Source organism: Oncorhynchus tshawytscha, linkage group LG01 (assembly GCF_018296145.1).
Source record: "Oncorhynchus tshawytscha isolate Ot180627B linkage group LG01, Otsh_v2.0, whole genome shotgun sequence".
NCBI lineage: Eukaryota > Metazoa > Chordata > Actinopteri > Salmoniformes > Salmonidae > Oncorhynchus > Oncorhynchus tshawytscha.
Window position 1 is genome coordinate 30,953,015 of NC_056429.1, and position 23,885 is coordinate 30,976,899.

The 23,885-nt window shown below is 41.7% G+C and overlaps 1 protein-coding gene across 3 annotated transcripts in view; it reads right to left on the reverse strand.

The window, feature by feature from the left end:
- LOC112249405 (carboxyl-terminal PDZ ligand of neuronal nitric oxide synthase protein) overlaps window positions 1-23,885 on the reverse strand; it is a 239,935-nt gene that overhangs the window by 64,057 nt on the left and 151,993 nt on the right. For all 3 annotated transcript variants that reach the window (XM_024419268.2, XM_024419262.2, XM_024419273.2), the window contains one exon: window positions 11,433-11,617. In XM_024419268.2, the coding sequence (XP_024275036.2) occupies window positions 11,433-11,617 (185 nt within the window). The remainder of the gene's footprint in view (window positions 1-11,432; window positions 11,618-23,885) is intronic.

Genomic DNA, 23,885 nt, shown 5'->3' on the forward strand with positions numbered 1-23,885 from the left:
TCAGTTTGTCCCCGGTGTTCGCAAGAGCGATTTATAACTGGTCAGAAATGTCCAGATCAACTAGCCCATGTCAGCTAAGGTTTTTTTATGATGTTTCTTAAGCCCATAGATATTGTTGTCATTTTTTTGTCACTCAAATATCACATGAATATACGTGTGCGTGGGATGTTCCCCAATGCTGGAAGGGGGGCCCCGAATGAAAAGTTTGGGAACCCTGTTCTAGGAGACCTGTCCCATTTAGTGTTGGACTGATCATTCTGCTTTAATTAGCTTGGCCAAACTAAGTTGAGGGGTCTTTTTCTAATATGTGTGGGCCAATCATCTTCCTTAGATTTGAGATGTGGTTACAAGTCGAGGAAGAGCCGATCCAATCAGTGAAGACATCATTCATGACAGATTTTTACGACAGGGTTACACAAACGGGAGGAAAGGCCACAACAGCATGCTAGCACAGCAGCACCTTCAAACTATTTATATATCTCTAATGTTTCTGTCACGACTTCCACCGAAGTCAGTCCCTCTCCTTGTTCGGGAGGCGTTCGGTGGTCGACGTCACCGGCTTTCTAGCCATCGCTGATCCACTTTTCAATTTCCATTTTTTTTCTTTGTCTTTACACACCTGTTTTCAATTCCCCAATTACATGTTCATTATTTAACCCTCTGTTTCCCCATGTATGTTTGTTGTATTGTGGTCCGTATTGTGGGTAATTGGTAATTCTCTTGTATTTTGATGACTTTGAGTAAAGTTACTTTTATTTACTCATCTCTGCTGTTCTGCGCCTGACCTCCTCTGCACCAGCTACACACAGAACCTTACAGTTTCAGTGTTGTTAATGGATGTCAGGCTGAGTGGTTGTTTCACACTGAACACCCCATCTTCCTGATTCCTCAGCTAATAAGCTTTGGAAAATTGAGAGAGACAGAGAGAGAAAGAGACAGAGACAGACAGACAGAGAGAGAGAGAGAGAGACCCCCCCCCCAGTATCTGAGTGAGCAGCAGCACCCCAGTTCCCGGCAGTAGAACATTTCGGAGCCCATTTGTTGGACAGTGTGCAAGCAGTATGCTCCATTAAAACACACCTGCAGGCATCTGAACAAGAAACAAGAGGCAACGAGTTGAGTAGAAACAGACTGGGAAATCTCGAAACTGTTTGTTCTACAACCCACATCCAGATCACAGCAGAGTTCAAAGTTCAGGGACAGCACTAGTAGCATCTACAGTAAACAACCCAACAAAACCCACTCCAACACAAAAAGAGTGCAAAGCAGTCTTGTCTGTAAACTCAATATCTTGTAAATAAGTGTCACTAGAAAACTAAAGAAGATGAACAGCCACATTGATTGGTGTAAAAATTACATTTTCCCCTTTTAATTTTCTCACCTCTTAATTCAGGTGAATTAAGTTTCCATTTCATCTTCTTACCCCAGGGGACAGAGAATCTAAGGACTGTGTCTTTAATCCACAACACTAGTCTTGGCGTCTTGCAAGTTGTTCACATGATGTCATTGGATTGATTTTTGGCTGTGACGAAGAAGTGGTTGGAAGTAAAAGGCATTGTCAAATTAATGAGACCTGACAGGAGAAAATAGACCTTAAGGTCTTTGGCTCCTTTCCTTTCATGAGCTTTCAGAAAACCCACAGTGGATAAGTTATACACCCCACACATACGTACACGCACAAACGCACACACAAACACACTGACTCAAGGGGGTGATCGAGGCCTTTCTTAACCCTCTGTTGTTGTAGTGATTTCACGCCATGTTGGTTCCAATCAGATCCATATAGAACACTCCGTCGCCATAACTCTGTCTTTAATAGGATTTAAGGATACACTTCACCTCACAGACCTCCATTTACCCCCTCTATAATAATACATGCTTCTGCAACTGACAACTAAGAGGTTCAGTAGAAATTTCTACCTGCAGCTTGAAGCAAGAATGCTGCATAAGCACATTTTAGGCCTATTTATATGGTTGTTTGTGTTAACTAAGTGAAAACTATTGTCATTTACATTATGACATTTCAATGGAATGTTTATGTTACATGTTATCTACATGTACACTTTTGTAGCACTTTATAATAACACCACGTAATAAAGGATGTATAATGGATTGGTAAATAGATAATTATGTATTAATCATTACTCCATTTGTTACGGTTTTCTAGGTGTGAAGGATAGTCGGACCAAAATGCAGCGTGTAGATTGCGATCCATGTTTAATGAACAACGTGAAACACGAATAAACACAAAACACTACAAAACAAAGAACGTAACGAAAACCGAAACAGCCTATACTTGTGTAAATAAAGAGATAGGAACAACGACACTAAGGACAATCACCCACGACAAACTCAAAGAATATGGCTGCCTAAATATGGTTCACAATCAGAGACAACGATAAACACCTGCCTCTGATTGAGAACCACTCCAGACAGCCATAGACTTTGCTAGATAACCCCACTAGCTACAATCCCAATACATACACACCAAAACCCCAAGACAAAACACACCACAATACAAAAACCCCATGCCACACCCTGGCCTGACCCAATACATGAAGAAAAACACAAAATACTTAGACCAGGGCGTGACACCATTCATAAGACATTTAATATAGGTCCTTACAAACCATTTACTAATCATTAGTTAAGTTGAGTGACCAGTAAAATTCCTCACAAAAAGATGGACATGCCATTGGTAGACATTACAGCAGTACCTGATGCTCCTTAAGGTCTCAAAATAGCCTAAAACATATCAATGGTAAGATTATAAGCACACAATGAAGAATGCTAAAGGAAATAAATAAATGTATAACATTTTATTCATAAAACCTGTTGTGGAACAACTGTTGCAAGGATTTGACGAAGAGTTAATGTGAATGTTTTGGTAATGTTGTCGATGTCACAAACTCAAACTAATCATAAAACAGGGAAATGTTGCCTGCACACAACAGCTGGCCAGATCTAGTGAATTTTTGTTCCTTCATTACTACTAATATGTGATTGAGGTAGAAATGTTACATGTTTGATTTGCAGGCAGAAATGTTCCATGTATAATCTTTAAATGCTTCCAGTGTTTCAGTCTTTTAACAGCAGATTATTTTCACACATGGCTTTGTTTGGTGGCACCATTACTGAGCCTCAAAACATGGTAACCTTTTAAAATGAAATGGGAGGGAAATAAAGTATTGGGCATCTCTGAAGAATTGTCACGCCCTGGTCTAAGTATTTTGTGTTTTTCTTCATGTATTGGGTCAGGCCAGGGTGTGGCATGGGGTTTTTGTATTGTGGTGTGTTTTGTCTTGGGGTTTTGGTGTGTATGTATTGGGATTGTAGCTAGTGGGGTTATCTAGCAAAGTCTATGGCTGTCTGGAGTGGTTCTCAATCAGAGGCAGGTGTTTATTGTTGTCTCTGATTGGGAACCATATTTAGGCAGCCATATTCTTTGAGTTTGTCCTTAGTGTTCTTGTTCCTGTCTATGTGTTAGGTTACACAAGTATAGGCTGTTTCGGTTTTCGTTACGTTTATTGTTTTTGTAGTGTTTGTTATTTGATTCGTGTTTTACGTTCGTTATTAAATATGGATCGCAATCTACACGCTGCAGTTTGGTCCGACTCTCCTTCACACCTAGAAAACCGTAACAAGAATATTATTTTGTTTTTTTGCATTGTTTGTAACTTATTTTGTACATAATATTTCTGCCACTGTCTCTTATGACCAAAAAGATTCTCTGGATATCAGAACAGCGATTACTCACATCGAACTGGACAAAGATTTTTTCTTTAATGATCAGATGCAAAGGATTTACTGCTGCTACCGGACCAGGCCCAAATCCCTGTCATTCAAATAAAATGAAATACACATGTTTAGCAGATGTTATTGCGGGTGTAGCAAAATGCTTGTGTTTCTAGCTCCAACAGTGCAGTAATATCTAACAATTCACAACAATACACACAATACACACAACCTAAAAGTAAAAGAATGGAATGAAGGATTATATAAATATTAGGATGAGCAATGACTGAGTGGCATAGAATAGACTACAATATATACATATGAGATGAGTAAAGCAAAAATATAAAAACATTATTAAAGTGACTAGTGTTCCATTATTAAAGTGGCCAGTGATTTCAAGTCTATGTATATCGGGCAGCAGTCTCTAATGTGCAGGGTTATGTAAAAGGGTGGAAGTCGCCTAGTGTTAGCTATTTAACAGTCTGATGGCCTTGATATAGAAGCTGTTTTTCAGTCTCTTGGTCCCAGCTTTGATGCACCTGTACTGACCTCGCCTTCTGGATGATAGCAGGTGAACAGGCAGTGGCTCAGATGGTTTTTGTCCTTGATGATCTTTTGGGCCTTCCTGTGACATCGGGGTCCTGGAGAGCAGGTAGTTTGCCCCCGGTGATGTGTTGGGCAGACCGCACCACCCTCTGGAGAACCCTGCGGTTGTGGGCGGTGCAGTTGCTGTAGCAGGCGTGATACAGCCCGACAGGGTGCTTTCAACTGTGCATCTGTAAAAGTTTGTGAGGGTTCTAGGTGCCAAGCCTTCTTCACTACAATGGACCATTTTAGATCATCAGTGATGTGTACGCCAAGGAACTTGAAGCTTTCCACCATCTCCAATGCGGTCCCATCGATGTGGATAGGGGGTGCTCCATCTGCTGTTTCCTGAAGTCCACGTTCAGCTCCATTGTTTTATCAACATTGAGTGAGAGGTTATTTTCCTGGCACCACAGTCCCAGGGCCCTCACCTCCTTTATGTAAGCTGTCTCGTCATTGCTGGTAACCAGGCCTACTACTGTTGTGTCATCTGCAAACTTGATGATTGATTTGGAGGCGTGCGTGGCCACACAGTCATGGGTGAACAGGGAGTACAGGAGGTGGCTGAGCACGCACCCTTGTGAGGACCCTGTGTTGAGGATCAGCGAAGTGGAGGTGTTGTTTCCTACCTTCACCACCTGGAGGCGGGCCGTCAGGAATTCCAGAAAAAATGAAATACTGCAAACTTGCTTAGGGCCTATCTGTCTGCGCCATCTTCCTGAGGAGACGCCAATACAGGGGACACAGATCCAGGTGCCTTGTGAGAATGTGTCTGCGAGTGTGTTACCCCTCTCTACCATCCTTCCTATTGGCCCAACGTCCAATCATTGGAGAATAAACCGAATAAGCTCCGTTTGAGCTCCGTTCGAGACTATCCTACGAACGGGACATTAAAAACTGTAATATCTTATGTTTCACCAAGTCGTGGCGAAACAAAGACATGTATAATATACAGTTGGATGGGTTTTCCATGTATCGACAAGACAGAACAGCTACCTCCGGTAAGACGATGGGTTGTGGTCTGTGTCTATTTGTCAATAATAGCTGGTGTGCTAAATCTAAGTGTCAAGGTTTTGCTCGCCTGAGGTAGAGTACCTCATGATAAGCTGTAGACCATACTATTTACCAAGATAGTTATAATCTATCTTTTTTGTAGCTGTCTATTTACCACAACAAACTGATGCTGGCACTAAGATCGCACTCAACGAGCTGTATAAGGCCATAAGCAAACAAGAAAATGCTTATCAAGAGGCAGCACTCCTAGTGACCGGGGACTTTAAAGCAGTAAAGCTTTAATCTGTTTTACCTCATTTCTACCAGCATGTAGCATGCAACCAGAGGGGAAAAACTCTAGACCACCTTTACTCCACACACAGAGATGCATACAAAGCTCTCCCTCGCCCCCCATTTGGAAAATCTGACCATAATTCTATCCTCCTGAGTCCTGTTTACAAGCAAAAACTAAAGCAGAAAGTTATTTATTTATTTCACCTTTATTTCACCAGGTAGGCAAGTTGAGAACAAGTTCTCATTTACAATTGCGACCTGGCCAAGATAAAGCAAAGCAGTTCGACACATACAACAACACAACACAGGGCTTGTAAGTAAGCATTTCACGGTAAGGTGTATTTGTTGTATTTGGAGCATGTGACAAATACAACTGAATTTGATTTGATGATGCAAATGCTAAGCTGCAGGACTGTTTTTCTAGCACAGACTGGAATATGTTCTGGGATTCATCCGATGGCATTGAGGAGTACACCACATCAGTCACCTGCTTCAGTGCATCGGAACGGCATTCTGACCTGGACACTTATAAGAAATCCTGCTATGCACTCCAATGAACCAACAAAGAGGGCAAAGCGCCAATACAGGACTAAGATTGAATCCTACTACACCGGCTCTGACGCACGTCGGATGTGGCAGGGCTTGCAAACTATTATGAACTACAAAGGGAAGCCCGTCCGTGAGCTGCCCAGTGATATGAGCCTACCACATGAGCTAAATTACTTCTATGTGCGCTTCGAGGCAAGCAACACTGAAGCATGCATGAGAGCGCCAACTGTTCTGGATGACTGTGTGATCACGCTCTCCGTTGCCGATGTGAGTAAGACCTTTAAACAGATCATCATTCACAAGGCTGCAGGGCCAGATGGATTACCAGGACATGTACACAGAGCATGCGCTGACCAACTGGCAAGTGTCTTCACTGACATTTTCAACCTGTTCCTGAGAGAGTCTGTATTACCTACATGTTTCAAGCAGACCACCAAGAACACCAAGGTACCCTGCCTAAATGACTACCAATCCGTAACACTCACGTCTGTAGCCATGGAGTGCTTTGAAAGGCTGGCCATGACACACATCAACACCTTCATCCCAGAAACTCTAGACCAAGTCCAATTTGCATACCGCCCCAACAGATCCACAGATGACGCAATCTCTATTGCACTCCACACTGCGATTTTCACCTGGACAAAAAGAACATCTACGTGAGAATGTTGTTCTTTGACTACAGCTCAGAGTTCAACACCATAGTGCCCTCAAAGCCCATCACCAAGCAAGTACCCTGGGACTAAACACATCCCTCTACAACTGGATCCTTGACATCCTGATGGACCGCCTCCAGGGAGAAAGGGTAGGCAACAACACATCTGCCACACTGATCCTCAACACGGCCATAAGGGGTGCATGCTTAGTCTCCTCCTGTACTCCCTGTTCAACCACGACTGCGTGGCCAAGCACGATTTCAACACCATCACTAAGTTTGACGACAACACAACAGTGGCAGGCCTGATCACAGACAACGATGAGACAGCCTATAGTGAGAAGGTCAGAGACCTGGCAGTGTGGTGCCAGGATAATAACCTCTCCCTCCACCTGATCAACTCAAAGGAGATGATTTTGGACTACAGGAAAAGGAGGACCGAGCACGCCCCCATTTTCATCGACGGGGCTGTAGTGGAGCAGGTTGATAGCTTCAAGTTCCTTGTTGACCCCATCACCAACACACTATCATGGCCCAAAAACATCAAGACACTCGTGAAGAGGGCACAACAATGCCTCAGGAGACTAAAAATATTTGGCGTGGGTCCTCCGTTCCTCAAAAAGTTCTACTGCTGCACTATTGAGAGTATCCTTATGGGTTGTATTCCCGCCTAGTATGGTAACTACTCGGCAACAGTTAATCAAATGGCTACAATTTGCATTGATCGCCCCCCTTTTTTTATGCTGCTGCTACTCACTGTTTATTAGCTATGCATAGCTACTTTATGTACACCCTACCTACATGTACATATTACCTCAATTACCTCGACTAACCTGTACTCCCGCACATTAATTCAGTACCGGTACTCCATGTATATAGCCTCGGTATTGTTATTTTATGGTGTTACTTGTTTCCACACTTTGGGTTTTGGTAGAAAAGTCACTGCCAAGAAATGCTTATGTTAGCATTTTCGGACTAAATACATTATTTTATACATCAGACTATTACAACAGGAATAAAATGTTCAATACGTTTTCTAAAGCATCCTTTTGTGTGCTTATTATTTAACCATAGATTAGTATTAATATTTAAAAATATATATATGTGTATATATATATATATACATATATAAATAAAAATGAATAATAATAATAATAATCTATATATATTTATTATTATTTTATTACCCCGTTTTCTCCCCAATTTCGTGGTATCCAACTGGTAGCTACAGTCTTGTCTCATCGCTGCAACTCCCGTACGGACTCGGGACAGGCGGAACACAACCCAACCAAGTCGCACTACTTCTTGACACAATGCCCACTTAACCCGGAAGCCAGCCGCACCAATGTGTCAGAGGAAACACCATGCACCTGGCGACCGTGGCAGCATGCATTGTGCCTGGCCCACCACAGGGGTCGCTAGTGCGCGATGAGACAAGGACATCCCTGCTGGCCAAACCCTCCCCTATCCCAGACAACGCTGGGCAAATTGTGCACCGCCCCATGGGTCTCCCAGTCGCGGCCGGCTGCGACAGAGCCTGGACTCTAACCCAGAATCTAGTGGCACACGGTAATTGGCCTTAGACCACTGCGCTACTCGGGAGGCCCAACCATTGATATGTTCTGGGGTAGGGCCTGTCATTACATTTTGTCAGCCAGTGATTGTCTTTCAAATAACTGCTTGTCTCATGGTAATTGCCATTAATTAACATAAACACGTTTAGCATCTTGTGGATTTCACACACAGCCTACACAATGCTGATGCAGAACATCTACATTCTAATAAATCAATTTAATATGGCCCACACCATCACAATAGATCCACAATGTTTTTATGCAAGGCTAAAAAACATGATATGAAGAAAATGTAGCCTATTTCAGAAGAATGTCCATATGGCATATTCCCAGATGATCTTAAGTTAGGCCCTGATCTGGCTATGCCATATGGCTGTGGGCTACACTAATTAATTTAGCAGATTTGCTTAGAATTCTGTGGCATTATTTTCTATTATTTTATAACATGAAGAATACAATTGAACCTAGCTGAATAAAATAAAAAGGATATTTCCTTCAAACGATTTCCGAGGGAGTGCACACATGCAGCTATTCTGTGTTATCAAAGAAACAGGTTCTCCTATATGCGTAACTTTATTTGTGATACAAACGTTAGGCTATATGTTTTGATTTTCAATACATTCTAAGGCTACATTATGCGACAGTAATGATGATTTGAAAAAAGTTGCATGAAAGGCATGGGCTCTCTCTGTTTCTCGCGCAGGCTGCACACACGTCATCAGTTTCTCATTCCTCATTCACAATTTGACAAGCACTTGATCATTTTCTCACTCATCACACTATTCGTAATTTAATCTGGTCTTTACATATAGCCTATGGGTGGAATTAGTTTTGATTGAGAATAGCCCACAAAAAAAATAATAATCCGCAGCCTGCACACGAATAGCAAATGGAGGTTACGTGGTTACGTTTTTAATATGCAAGCATAGGCAGTCCGTCCATAAGGCTACGGGAAGCTTTTCCTAAAGGAAATGTAATTAAATTGTTAAAATGATATAGCCTAATTAGCCTACTCCTGTCTATACAGAAATAAATACAATAATTCAAACATAGGCTACTAAAGCATGATTTGGCCACAGAGGATCATTAGTTGTTTAAAACATTTTTTGTTTTAAATGTGTCGTTTTCCAAACTCGGTCCTCGGGACCCCAAGGGGTGCTCATTTTAGTTTTTACCCTAACCCTACACAGCTGATTCAAATGATCAAAGCTTGATGATTAGTTGGATCAGCTGTGTAGTACTAGGGCAAAAACCAAAACATGCAAACCGTTGGTAAAGCAAATTGTTAGTGCTTTAAAGAGAGGACAATGAAAAGACTAATCTGTCTTTTAATTATACAAATTCTAAATTTAACTGAGCAAACAACAGTATAGCACTAAAATAGCGAAAGGAGGATGTTTTTCCTGCGGTTCATTTTCATAACAGCCAGGTAGGCTATACTCCTGTTGTAAAGTGGAGCAATGTGCTTAATATTAGGAACGTTGAGAAATAAATATAGTAGGCCTAGCCTATAGAAAGCTGATGGGATCATCATCTTTTTAATAGAGGCCATGAAAGCTCTGTTTTCTCATGTAATTGCATAGCTTATAGACATTTTGCACAACATTTTGCACAACATGAGCTCATTGATTTTCTAATGGATTTGCGTTGATGTCAGAGCGTTTAGAGGGACAATCGCTAATTACCAGGCCAAAAATGTGTCACATAAATATGTGTATGTGACTAATAAAATGTGATTTGATAAGTACCAGGCCATTAGTGATTGGCAGTTAGCAAGTTTGGTAGGCTTGACCATCAGCAGCATCAGTGCGTAGTTTTCGAGAAGCCTAGTTACCATGACTAAATGGTCACATGGAATTTGACTGCGGCCATGACTCGTGACTGCCGGTGGGGTGGTAATATGGTCACCCTAACAGCTATATTCTAGGGGCTATTTCGAGACCTTAAGGAGGATCAGGTACTGCTGGAATGTTTACCAATGGTATGTCCATCTTTTTGTGAGAAATTACACTGGTCACTCAAAACAGTAAATAGCCAACAATAGCCAACACTTTAGATGAGGCCACACAAAAATGACGAAAAAAAAATACCCAATGGATTATACGGACCTATATTAAACATCTTATGAATCATTATTAAATACTTTAAAAGTTGTTTATAAATGTGTGAATAACTAGGTTACTAATATTTACAAATGTGGGCGTAACAATGAATAAATCATGAAAAAATGACTTACTAATCCATTATAAATGCTTCATTATGAGGAGTTATTATGAAGTGCTACCTAAACTTCTGATAAGGCAGAAAACAGCGTGGCTAATTAGGTTAACTAACTAAGTGTTACCTAAGGGTAAAAACATTTTAACTTCATGCTAAATACATACTAAATATTCTGGTAAAAACAGACAGAAAAAGACAGCTCACAATATATCACTCTCCAGTCCAGTCAGAGGGATAAAGCTATAGATAAAGCCGCAAACGAGTCATGCCACCCCATATAGTGGTCTCTAGATAGAACACACAATCATGCTTTCACACTGTCCAAGCAGTCTTGGTAACAATATTTTATTGTCTTCGATCCAAGAATAGCAATATCACCTGATATAATTCAATCTGTTGTAACATCAGACAATGCAGTGTGTGTGTGTGTGTGTGTGTGTGTGTTTTCTCCCTGTCTCACAAAAGCAGTATGTATCACCCTACATAACAACCTATACATAGGCCACACATTATTGTTTTCCGCTACCTCAAGCCATTATTACACAGGCCACGAGATATTGCATTTCCCTGGTCGAAGCAATCTATAGATGGACCAATGGTATTGTGTTACCTGGACTAAGCAATCTATACAGTAGATAGATGAATGGTATTGTATTTCAGTGGTACAAGCAATAATGACCATCCATTACTGTGTTCTCTCATTCCAGGACTTAGTTAGTATATGCATGTTAATATACTTTTAGTCTTCTTGGGCTGCAACCCTGTCCCCTTTCTTCCCACCAAACATACCCGAACCACACCCCCAAAACACATACATACAGCCATCATACCTTCTTGTCGAGGTTGTTGAGGTGTGTGTGGTGAGTCTTGGCAGTAGCGTACACTCCGTCCAGGTCAGTGACCCCACGGTTAAACTCCTCGACCGTACTGTCCGGTAATGGTAAGGGAGCCTCCTCAGCATCAATGTCTGTTTCCACAGCAACCACCGACTTCTCCGCTCCTGTTAACTCACGGGCTGTAAGAACAAACACATCAACACATTATTAAAGAAATGCCTCATCACCACGCCATGTTAAATAGTTGCCATAGAAGGAGGGTCAATGGAATAATAGACTGTGTTGTTGGAAAGAAAGTTTCTACACCAAAAGATGAGGGAGGACAAAAGAAGAGTGGCAGGATGAGATGCGCTTCATTATGGTGTTCTCATGTGGCTCTCCTGTTCTTCCAGCTCACAATTAACTCTCCAGATAATCCCACTGGCAGAGCTCAGAGACTCGTGTGGTTTATACCAGTGGAACAGACAGAGAACAGGGGATCAGCTCACATGTGTGTTTGTGTGTGTCAGTGTTAATTCCGTCAACAAAAATTGTGAGAAACATTTTAACACATATTTTTCAGTGGCAATTGAAGAGACTATAACGGAATAAATAGACCCAGACAAAACTATAACTAAACAAAAAATAGTTTTCATTTCAGTTGACTAAAATGAGATGAGACAACTATCTCTGTGACTAAATCCTGACTACCAAGTGGACTGGACAAGAGTTTTTGGAGAGATTGAAAGCTTTTTAGTGATGAGCACAATTAACATTAGCAGGACAGATGCGCAGCTTTACAAAATGAGCAGAATTGAGTTTAATAGTAAAACAACAGTCTATTTATGTTTTTCTCTCCCTTCAGTATAGAAAAGTAGGCTGTCATTTGAATTTGTAATCTCGCTCAACCCTCCCACTTTCCTCACTGCATTTCATAGCCAAGTTCTGTAGCCAAGGTAGCCAAGTCTTCCAATTTTCCTCAGAGAAAACAGCTTGATTCTAGCCCTTACCATTCAAAAGATATGACCCATAATACCAGCGCCACGTTCTACTGTGCATTGAAATGCCATATTTTATATTCAAATCAAATTGTATTGGTCACATACACGTGCTTAGCAGATGTTATTGCAGGTGTAGCAAAATGCTTGCATTTCTAGCTCCGACAGTGCAGTAATATCTAACAAGTAATAAATGATCTAACAATTTCACAACATAAACCCAATACACAAATCTAAGTAAAGGAATGGAATTAAGAAAATATAAATATATGGACAAGCAATGTCAGAGCGGCATAGACTAAGATACATTAGAATAGAATATAGTATATACATATGGAGATGAGTAATGCAAAATATGTAAACATTATTAAAGTGACTAGTGTTCAATTTATTAAAGTGGTCAGTAATTTCAAGTCTATGTACATAGGCAACAGCCTCTAATGTGCTAGTGTGCTAGAGGAGCTGTTTTTTAGTCTCCTGATCCCAGCTTTGATGCACCAGTACTGGCCTCGCCTTCTGGATGATAGTGGGGTGAACAGACATCGGGTGCTGTAGGTGTCCTGGAGGGCAGATAGTTTGCCCCCGGGGATGCGTTGGGCAAACCGCACCAACCTCTGGAGAGCCCTGCGGTTGTGGGTGGTGCAGTTGCCGTACCAAGCGGTGATACAGGCCAACAGGAGGCTCTCAATTGTGCATCTGTAAAAGTTTGTGAGGGTTTTAGGTGCCAAGCTAAATTTCTTATGTCTCCTGAGGCTCTTGCTCCTTCTTCACTACACTGTCTGTGTGGGTGGACCATTTCAGTTTGTCAATGATGTGTACGCCGAGGAACTTGAAGCTTTCCACCATCTCCACTGCGGTCCCGCCGATGTGGATAAGGGGTTGCTCCATCTGCTGTTTCCTGAAGTCCACAATCATCTCCTTTGTTTTGTTGACATTGAGTGAGCGGTTATTTTCCTGGCACCACATTCCCAGAGCCCTCACCTCCTCCCTGTAGGCTGTCTTGTCATTATTGGTAATCAACCCTACTACTGTTGTGTCGTCTGCAAACTTGATGAGTTGGAGGCGTGCGTGGCCACACAGTCATGGGTGAACAGGGAATAGAGGAGGGGGGATGAGCATGCACCCTTGTGGGGCCCCAGTGTTGAGGATCATCGAAGTGGAGATGTAGTTTCCTACCCTCACCACCTGGGGGTGGGCCGTCAGGAAGTCCAGGATCCAGTTGCACAGGGCGGGGTTCAGACCCAGGACCTCGAGCTTAATGATGAGCTTGGAGGGTACTATGTTGCTGAATGCTGAGCTGTATTCAATGAACAGCATTCTTACAGGTATTATTATAGGTATTCCTCTTGTCCAGATGGGATAGGGCAGTGTGCAGGGAGATGGCGATTGCATCGTCTGTGGATCTATTGGGGTGGTAAGCAGATTGAAGTGGGTCTAGGGTGAAAGGTAAGGTAGAGGTGATATGATCCTTGACTATTCTCTCAAAGAACTTCATGATGACAGAAGTGAGTGCTATGGGGCGATAGTCATTTAGTTCAGTTACCTTTGCTTTATTGGGAACAGGAACAATGGCCATCTTGAAGCATGTGGGGACAGCAGACTGGGATAGGGAGAGATTGAATATGTCCGTAAACACATAGGCCAGCTGACCTGTGCATGCGTCTAGGGATGTCATCTTGGCCGGCAGCCTTTGAGAGGGTTAACACGCTTAAATGTCTTTCTTATGGTGGCCACGGAGAAGGAGAGCCCACAGTCCTTGGTAGCGGCCCATGTCGGTGGTGCTGTGTTATCTTCAAAGTGGGCGAAGCCTATAGGAAGGGAGGAGCAAAATGGAGTTGTGTTCAGATTTGCTGAGACGAGGGCAGGGGAGGGCCTTCTAGGCATCCCAGAAGTTGGAGTAGTAGTGGTTGAGTGTTTTAGCAGCATGAGTACTACAGTCAATGTGTTAATAGAACTTCGGCAGCCTTTTTATCAAATTTTGTTTTGTTAAAATCCCCAGCTACAATGAACCCGGCCTCAGGATATGTGGGTTCCAGTGGTATCAGCTTGAGGGGGATATACACCTCTGTGACAATAACTGAAGAGAATTCTCATGGAAGATATAAGGTCAGCATTTGATTGTGAGGTATTCTAGGTCGAGTGAACAAAACGACTTGAGTTCTTGTATGTTTTCACAATCACACCATGAGTCGTTAATCATGAAACATACACCCCACCCTTCTTCTTCCCGGAGAGATATTTATTCCTGTCTGCATCATGAACTGAGAACCCAACTGGCTGGAGGCCTTAACAACATTCCTGACAGATTTAAGGGATTCTGCGCAATTTATCACCCCCTGTGTAACTCACATTATAAACATGTCTTTTGAACTGGGGTGTTTTCCCAGTGAACTAAGCCTTTCAAGGGTCATTCCTTTATATTAAAATGGGAATACGTTAGATCATGGAAACTATCGGCCTGTCTCAATCCTGTTTTATCGAAGGTCACGGAAAAGATTATGTCTGAACAGATTGACAGTTATATTTCCTAACATGAGCGCCAATCTGTCTGTAGGTGTTACGTTCCCCAGATTATGTGTTGTAGATTGTGTATTTGCATGTGTTTATTTCAGGAAATGGCTTCCTGAAATCCCTCAAGCAGCTGATTGGTCGACTCCAGGGCTAATTGGAGAGCTGACCCCGCCCCCTCGTCAAGACACAGCTGTCTCCAATTACCCATTCCTTCTGAAGCTATATAAAAGCCAGTGTTCTGTTCAGGAGGGAGATCTTTTTGGAGGTAGAGATTTTGCTGGAGGTAGGGATTGCTGAGATTGATTGTGATAGAGGTTGATTTTGTTGGAAAGTGGTATGTTCTGTGAGTTTGTTGCTCAGATAGAGCTTATTTGACATCCTTTTGTTTCTTAGTTTGTTTAAAATTGTTTAATATTCTGTTTCATTTGTTCCCAGGGGGAAGGGGAAGGCACCTAGGGAGTGCTTAGGCAAGAGGCCCGCGGGCATACATATACCCGTAGCATATTCGCTGTCTAGACACACTAGGTAAGACCTGGGCGGACCACCCCTTGTATTTTGGTTAGGGCACCAGGTGGTGCTAAATTAGGTAAGTAGTGGGTAGGCAGGTAAAATAGGAGAGGGGGGGGCTTTGAGATTTACTTTCTTTGCTTTGGTTCCGTCCAGCCCCTTTTCCCCATATTACCGTGTAAAGGAATAAAGTCCTTGTAAACGGTACCACATTCTGCCTGTTGTCATTCTTACTTGCACCTACAGTCCATACCTTTTTCGCTTCACAGAGAGTTTAGTTGTAGCAGGGTGTTGCGTTCCCTCTTCATAGAGGCGTGCGTAACAGTAGGAAATCCCATTCCACCGACACTTGCCTACAATATCTAACTGACCACATAAGGAAGGAAGTAGACGTAGGGAAATTGTTAGATCTCCAAAAGGCGTGGATCATGAGATTCTGTTAAACTAAGAGCCATGGGCTTTAACAACGTAGCAGTAAAATGGGTTAGCAGTTAATTGCAAGGAAGACCACAGATGGTAGATGTGGATGGGACCCTATCTAAACCCAAAATATTCAACTGCGGGGGTCCACTTTTCTTTCTATTGTATATACATTATCTGAAATCTGCCTGTACATGTGAACTTTTCCTCTATGCAGATTATTATGCACTGTTGGTTTCCCACAAAGACAAAAATGTAGTTGAGAAAGCCCTCTGTGCAGAACTCCTGAAAGTGAGTAAATGGCCATATGACAAGTTGTCTCTTCACCTTGAAAAAGTTCTTGATCGGGTCCAAAGTGAAACTGAGGGATCGGTGTCCCTATACTGGGACGGTTGTTGCAAACATGCGCTAATGTGACTAGAATTACATTCTACGTAACTTCCAACTTTCCAGGACATAGACATGTCTTATAAACTCAGCAAAAAAAGAAACGGCCCTTTTTCAGGACCCTGTCTTTCAAAGATAATTCGTAAAAATTCAAATAACTTCACAGATCTTCATTGTAAAGGGTTTAAACATGGTTCCCATGGTTGTTCAATGAACCATAAACAATTAATGAACATGCACCTGTGGAACAGTCAATAAGACACAAACAGCTTACAGACTGTAGGAAATTAAGGTCACAGTCAGGAAAATGTAGGACACTAAAGAGGCCTTTCTGCTGACTCTGAAAAACACCAAAAGAAAGACGCCCAGGGTCCCTGCTCATCTGTGTGAACGTGCCTTAGGCATGATGCAAGGAGGCATGAGGACTGCAGATGTGGCCAGGGCAATAAATTGCAATGTCCATACTGTGAGATGCCTAAGACAACCCTACAGGACGGACAGCTGATTGTCCTCATAGTGACAGACACGTGTAACAACACCTGCCCAGGATCGGTACATCCGAACATCACACCTGCGGGACAGGTACAGGATGGCAACAACTGCCCGAGTTACACCAGGAATGCACAATCCCTCCTTCAGTGCTCAGACTGTCCACAATAGGTTGAGAGAGGCTGGACTGAGGGCTTGTAGGCCTGTTGTAAGGCAGGTCCTCACCAGATATCACCGGCAACAACATCACCTATGGCACAAACCCACCGTCGCTAGACCAGACAGGACTGGAAAAAAGTGCTCTTCACTGACGAGTCGCAGTTTTGTCTCACCAGGGGTGATGGTCGGATTCACGTTTATCGTCGAAGGAATGAGCGTTACACCGAGGCCTGTACTCTGGAGCGGGATCGATTTGGAGGTGGAGGGTCCTTCATGGTCTGGGGCGGTGTGTCACAGCATCATCGGTCTGAGCTTGTCGTCATTGCAGGCAATCTCAATGCTGTGCGTTACTGGGAAGACATCCTCCCCCCTCATGTGGTACCCTTCCTGCAGGCTCATCCTGACATGACCCTCCAGTGTGACAATGCCACCAGCCAAACTGCTCGTTCTGTGCAAGATTTCCTGCAAGACAGGAATGTCAGTGTTTTGACATGGCCAGCGAAGAGCCCGGATCTCAATCCCTGCTGGATTGGATGGTGAGGACTAGGGCCATGCTTCCATATGTTTGGGGAGTCTCCCAAATGCCTTTTGGCAAACACAAAGTGTTTGCTTATACTTTTCTTTAAGCAATGGCTTTTTTTCTGGCCACTCCTCTGTAAAGACCAGCTCTGTGGAGTGCACAGCTTAAAGTGGTCCTATGGACAGATACTCCAATCTCCGCTCTGGAGCTTTGCAGCTCCATCAGGGTTATCTTTGGTCTCTTTGTTGCCTCTCAGATTAATGCCCTCCTTGCCTGGTCTGTGAGTTTTGGTGTGCGGCCCTCTGTTCGCAGGTTTGTTGTGGTGCCATATTCTTTCCATTTTGGAATAATAGATTTAATGGTGCTCCGTGGGAAGTTCAAAGTTTCAGATATTTTTTTTAGAACCCAACCCTAATCTCTACTTCTCCACAACTTTGTCCCTGACGTGTTTGGAGAGCTCCTTGGTCTTCATGGTGCCGCTTGCTTGGTGGTTCTCTTTGCTTTGTGGTGTTGCAGACTCTGGGGCCATTCAGAACAGGTGTGTATATATACAGAGATCATGTGACAGATCATGTGACACTTACAGTTGAAGTCGGAAGTTTACATACACCTTGGCCAAATACATTTAAACTCATTTTTCACAATTCCTGACATTTAATCCTAGTAAAAATGCCCTGTCTTAGGTCAGTTAGGACCACCACTTTATTTTAAGAATGTGAAATGTCAGAATAATAGGAGAGAGAATGATTTATTTCAGCTTTTATTTCTTTCATCACATTCCCAGTGGGTCAGAAGTTTACATACACTCACTTAGTATTTGGTAATATTGCCCATAAATTGTTTAACTTGGGTCAAACATTTCATGTAGACTTCCACAAGCTTCCCACAATAAGTTGGGTGAATTTTGGCACATTCCTCCTGACAGAGCTGGTGTAAATGAGTCTGGTTTGTAGGCCTCCTTGCTCGCACATGCTTTTTCAGTTCAGCCCACAAATATTCTATGGGATTGAGGTCAGGGCTTTGTGATGGCCACTCCAATACCTTGACTTTGTTGTCCTTAAGCCATTTTCCCTCAGCTTTGGAAGTATGCTTGGGGTCATTGTCCATTTGGAAGACCCATTTGCGACCAAGCTTTAACTTCCTGACTGATGTCTTGAGATGTTGCTTCAATATATCCACATAATAAAGTCCCTCCTGCAGGAAAGCACCCCCACAACATGATGCTGCCATCCCAGTGCTTCACGGTCAGGATGGTGTTCTTCAGCTTGCAAGCCTCCCCCTTTTTTCCTCCAAACATAACGATGGTCATTATGGCAAAACAGTTATATATTTGTTTCATCATATCAGAGGACATTTCTCCAAAAAGTACGATCTTTGTCCCCATGTGCAGTTGCAAACCGTAGTCTGTTTCTTTATTGGCTGTTTTGAGCAGTGGCTTCTTCCTTGCTGAGTGGCCTTTGTCGATATAGGACTAGTTTTACTGTGAATATAGATACTTTTGTTCCTGTTTCCTCCAGCATCTTCACAAGGTCCTTTGCTGTTGTTCTGGGATTGATGTGCAATTTTCACACCAAAGCATGTTCATATCTAGGAGACAGAACGCGTCTCCTTACTGAGCGGTCTGACTGCTGCGTGGTCCCATGGTGTTTATATTTGGGTACTATTGTTTGTACAGATGAACGTGGTACCTTCAGGCGTTCGGAAGTTGCTCCCAAGGATGAACCAGACTTGTGGACGACTACAATTTTTTTCTGAGGTCTTGGCTGATTTCTTTTGATTTTCCCATGATGTCAAGCAAAGAGGCACTGAGTTTGAAGGTAGGCCTTGAAATACATTTTCAGGTCCACCTCCAATTGACTCAAATGATGTCAATTAGCCTATCAGAAGCTTCTAATGTCATGACATCATTTTCTGGAATTTTCCAAGCTGTTTAAAGACAGTCAACTTAGTGTATGTAAACTTCTGACCCACTGGAATTGTGATACAGTGAATTATAAGTGAAATAATCTGTCTGTAAACAGTTGTTGGAAAAATGACTTTTGTCATGCACAAAGTAGATGTTAACAAACTATAGTTTTGGAAAGTTTGTTAGGACAAGAAACGTGTGTAGTGGTTGAAAAACAAGTGTATGTAAACTTCCGACTTCAACTGTATATTGCACACAGGTGGACTTTATTTAACTAATTATGTGACTTCTGAAGGTAATTGGTTGCACCAGATATTATTTAGTGGCTTCATAGCAAAGGGGGTGAATACATATGCACTCACCACTTTTACATTTATTTATTTATTTATTCATTTTTTGAAACAAGTTATTTCTTTCGTTTGACTTCACCAATTTGGACTATTTTGTCTAAGTCCATTACATGAAATACAAATAAAAATACATTTAAATTACAGGTTGTAATGCAACAAAATAGGAAAAAAGCCAAAGGGGATGAATACTTTTGCAAGGCACTGTATGTATTTAAAAGAAATGGTCTAATATATTCAATCAATCAAAAGAGTATGTGCTTTTAAAACCCACCTCACTGTGATTGATCAATTTGAAGAAAGAAGAGGTTGAAAGTGAGTTAAAAATATGGTATTTGTTTCAAAGCCTAGCACAACAAAATGGATGGCACTTTTTCTAAGGTGGTGATTAACTCAAAAAAAGGTAATAATTTAGGCTTCACTGTCCCGCAAAATCATCCTGTTGTCCAGCATTTGGGTATTTTAAATGTGGCCACCCAAACAGCATGAGTTTGCAGACAACACTACAGTGGTAGGCTTGATCACCAAAAATTACGAGACGGCCTACAGGGAGGAGGTGAGGGCCCTCAGAGTGTGGTGTCAGGAAAATAACCTCACACTCAACAAAACAAAGGAGATGATCGTGGACTTCAGAAAACAGCAGAGGGAGCACCCCCCTATCCAGCTCTTTGGTCTTGGCCATAGTGGAGTTTGGAGTGTGACTGTGAGGTTGTGGACAGGTGTCTTTTATACTGATAACAAGTTCAAACAGGTGCCATTAATACAGGTAACGAGTGGAGGACAGAGGAGCCTCTTAAAGAAGAAGTTACAGGTCTGTGAGAGCCAGAAATCTTGCTTGTTTGTAGGTCCCCAAATACTTATTTTCCACCATAATTTGCAAATAAACTCATTAAAAATCCTACAATATGATTTTCTGGATTTTTTTTCTCATCTTGTCTGTCATATGTGAAGTGTACCTATGATGAAAATTACAGGCCTCTCATCTTTTTAAGTGGGAGAACTTGCACAATTGGTGGCTGACTAAATACTTTTTTGCCCCACTGTATATGACTGTGTAAATAACTTTATCTATTGTAGTGATTCAGACTTGAGCACTTGGACCAGGACTCAAGCACTGGGACTCAAATTTCAGCCATAGGGACTTCTAACTCAACTCATGACTCGACCATTGGTGACTCGTACTCGAGCACAGGGGACTTGGGACTCAAGGTTAAGTGACTCGACTACATCATTGGGCGAAACAATCATTAGCTCCGGTTAAAGTCCTTAGCCCTCTTTATACTTTTGGAATCCCTGGAACGTTGATAACAATGGCAATGACGCGACCGAGATGCAACACATACTACACCCCTCTCTCTCCCTCTGTCTTTCTCTCTCTTAATTTAATTCAATTTAAGCGGCTTTATTGGAATGGGAAAAAAATATGTTTACATTGCCAAAGCAAGTGAAATAGATAATAAACAATAAAACAACAGGTCACAAATCTTGCTCCTGTGATTGCAACACTGTGGTATTTCACCCAATAAATATGGGTGAAATATAGATATCTAAATTGGATTTGTTTTCAAATTCTTTGTGGGTCTGTGTTATCTGAAGGAAATATGTATCTCTAATATAGTCATACATTTGGCAGGAGGTTAGGAAGTGCAGCTCAGTTTCCACCACATGTTGCGACAAGTGTGCACATACAGTGCCTTGCAAAAGTATTCATCCCCCTTGGCGTTTTTCCTATTTTGTTGCATTACAACCTGTAATTTAAATAGATTTTTATTTGGATTTCATGTAATGGACATATACAAAATAGTCCAAATTGGGTAAGTGGAATGAAAAAAATAACTTGTTTCAAAAATTTTGGGTCAGTTACAGTAGTCATGTATTCTGCCATGGTGTACTCTATTTAGGGCTAAATAGAATTCTAGTTTGCTCAGTTTTTTGGTAAATTCTTTTCCAATTTGTCAATGAATTGTCTTTTTGTTTTCTCATGATTTGGTTGGGCCTAATTGTGTTGCTGCCCTGGAGCTCTGTGCGGTCTGTTTGTGAACAGAGCCCCAGGACGAGCCTTGTTTAGGGGGCTCTACTCCAGGTTCTCTGTAGGTGATGGCTTTGTTATGGAAGGTTTGGGAATCACTTCCTTTTAGGTGGTTGTAGAATTTAACGTCTCTTTTCTGGATTTTGTTAAATAGCGGGTATTGGCCTAATTCTGCTCTGCATGCATTATTTTGTGTTTTATGTTGTACACTGGGGATATGTTTGCATAATTCTGCATGCAGAGTCTCATTTTGTCCCATTTTGTGAATTCTTGGTTGGTGAGTGGACCCCAGACCTCACAACCATAAAGGGCAATGGGTTCTATAACTGATTCAAGTATTGTTAGCCAGATCCAAATGAGTGTGTCAAATTTTCTGTTCGTTTTGATGATGTAGAAGGCCCTTCTTCCTTCTTGCCTTGTCTCTCAGATTGTTCACAGCTTTGTGGGAGTTACCTGTGGTGCTGATGTTTAGGCCAAGGTAGGTATACTTTTTTGTTTACTCTTGGAACACCATTATTTTTGTCTTACTGAGATTTACTGGAATCGGGCCAGGTCTGACTGAATCTGTGCAGAAGATCTAGGTGCTGCTGTAGGTCCTCCCTGGTTGTAGACAGAAGCACCAGATCATCAGCAAACAGTAGACATTTCAGATTCTGGTAGGGTGAGGCCGGATGCTGCAGACTGTTCTAGTGCGCTCGCCAATTAATTGATATATATGTTGAAGGGAGTGAGTACACAAATATTTTTTTTGTTTGTGTACATGGAATTTATAATGTCTTATGTTTCTCCCCCAACACCACTTTCCATTAATTTGAATAGCAGACCCTCATGACAAATTGAGTTGAAAGCTTTTTTGAAATCAACAAAGCATGAGAAGACTTTACCTTTGTTTTGGTTTGTTAGTTTATCAATTAGGGTGTGCAGGGTGAATTTGGTTAAAAGCCAATTTGACATTTGCTCAGTACATTGTTTTCACTGAGGAAATGTACGAGTCTGCTGTTAATGATAACGCAGAGAATTTTCCCAAGGTTGCTGTTGACGCATATCCCACGGTAGTTATTGGGGTCAAATTTGTCTCCACTTTTATGGATTGGGGTGATCCGTCCTTGGTTCCAAATATTTGGGAAGATGCCAGTGCTAAGGATGATGTTAAAGAGTTTAAGTATCGCCAATTGGAATTTGGGGTCTGTATATTTTATTCTTTCATTTAGGATACCATTAACACCACAGGCCTTTTTGGGTTGGAGGGTTTATATTTTGTCCTGTAGTTAATTCAATGTAATTGGAGAATCCAGTGGGTAGTCTTTAATAGCTGATTATAAGATTTGTATTTGATCTCTACCTCTCTGGCTCTGTCTGTGTGTGTGTGTGTGTGTGTGTGTGTGTGTGTGTGTCTCGGTCTGCTTGTGAGTGTATGTTTGCTTTGTATGTAATGTTAATTATGCAGAAAAATATGTTGGCAGGACAAGGTAAGTATGTTTGTACACATGGAAGTCAGTGATTTATGTTTACTATATGTTAATGAGGCAATATAAATGTGATGTGGCTAAAATGTGACTAAAATGAAAGGGCATTTATGTGACTAAAATGAAAGGGCATTTATGTGACTAAAATGAAAGGGCATTTATGTGACTAAAATGAAAGGGCATTTATGTGACTAAAATGAAAGGGCATTTATTTGACTAAAATGCCCACTGTTTGTCATTTTGTCAATAACTAGACTAAATCATTATTCAATTGACAAAAATGTGACTAATACTTAATTATATTTTAGTCAAATTTACTCAGACTAGACAATCTAAAAAATAGTCAAAATTAACACTGGTGTGTATAGGTGAGTGGCACATAGATGCTGTGGGCTTTGTAACATCATACAACAGAATCTGTATGATTTTAAAGCTGATTCTAAATTCAGGTAAAACAAAATGCCAGGCATGTTACAAATCATGTAATTGCTCCATTGGCTGGACATACTATAGAGCAAGTTAAAGTGTACAAATATTTGGGTGTGTGGGTTGATGATAAGCTGAGCTTCACTGTACATGTAGAGAACTTGATAAGGAAGCTCAAGCTGAAAATATGATTTTATTACAGGCATAAGGCTTGTTTTTGTTTTGAGGCCAGGAAGGAGCTGGTACGATGTACATTACTGTTGGTTTTAGATTTTAGTGATGTTATATACAGTGCCTTGCGAA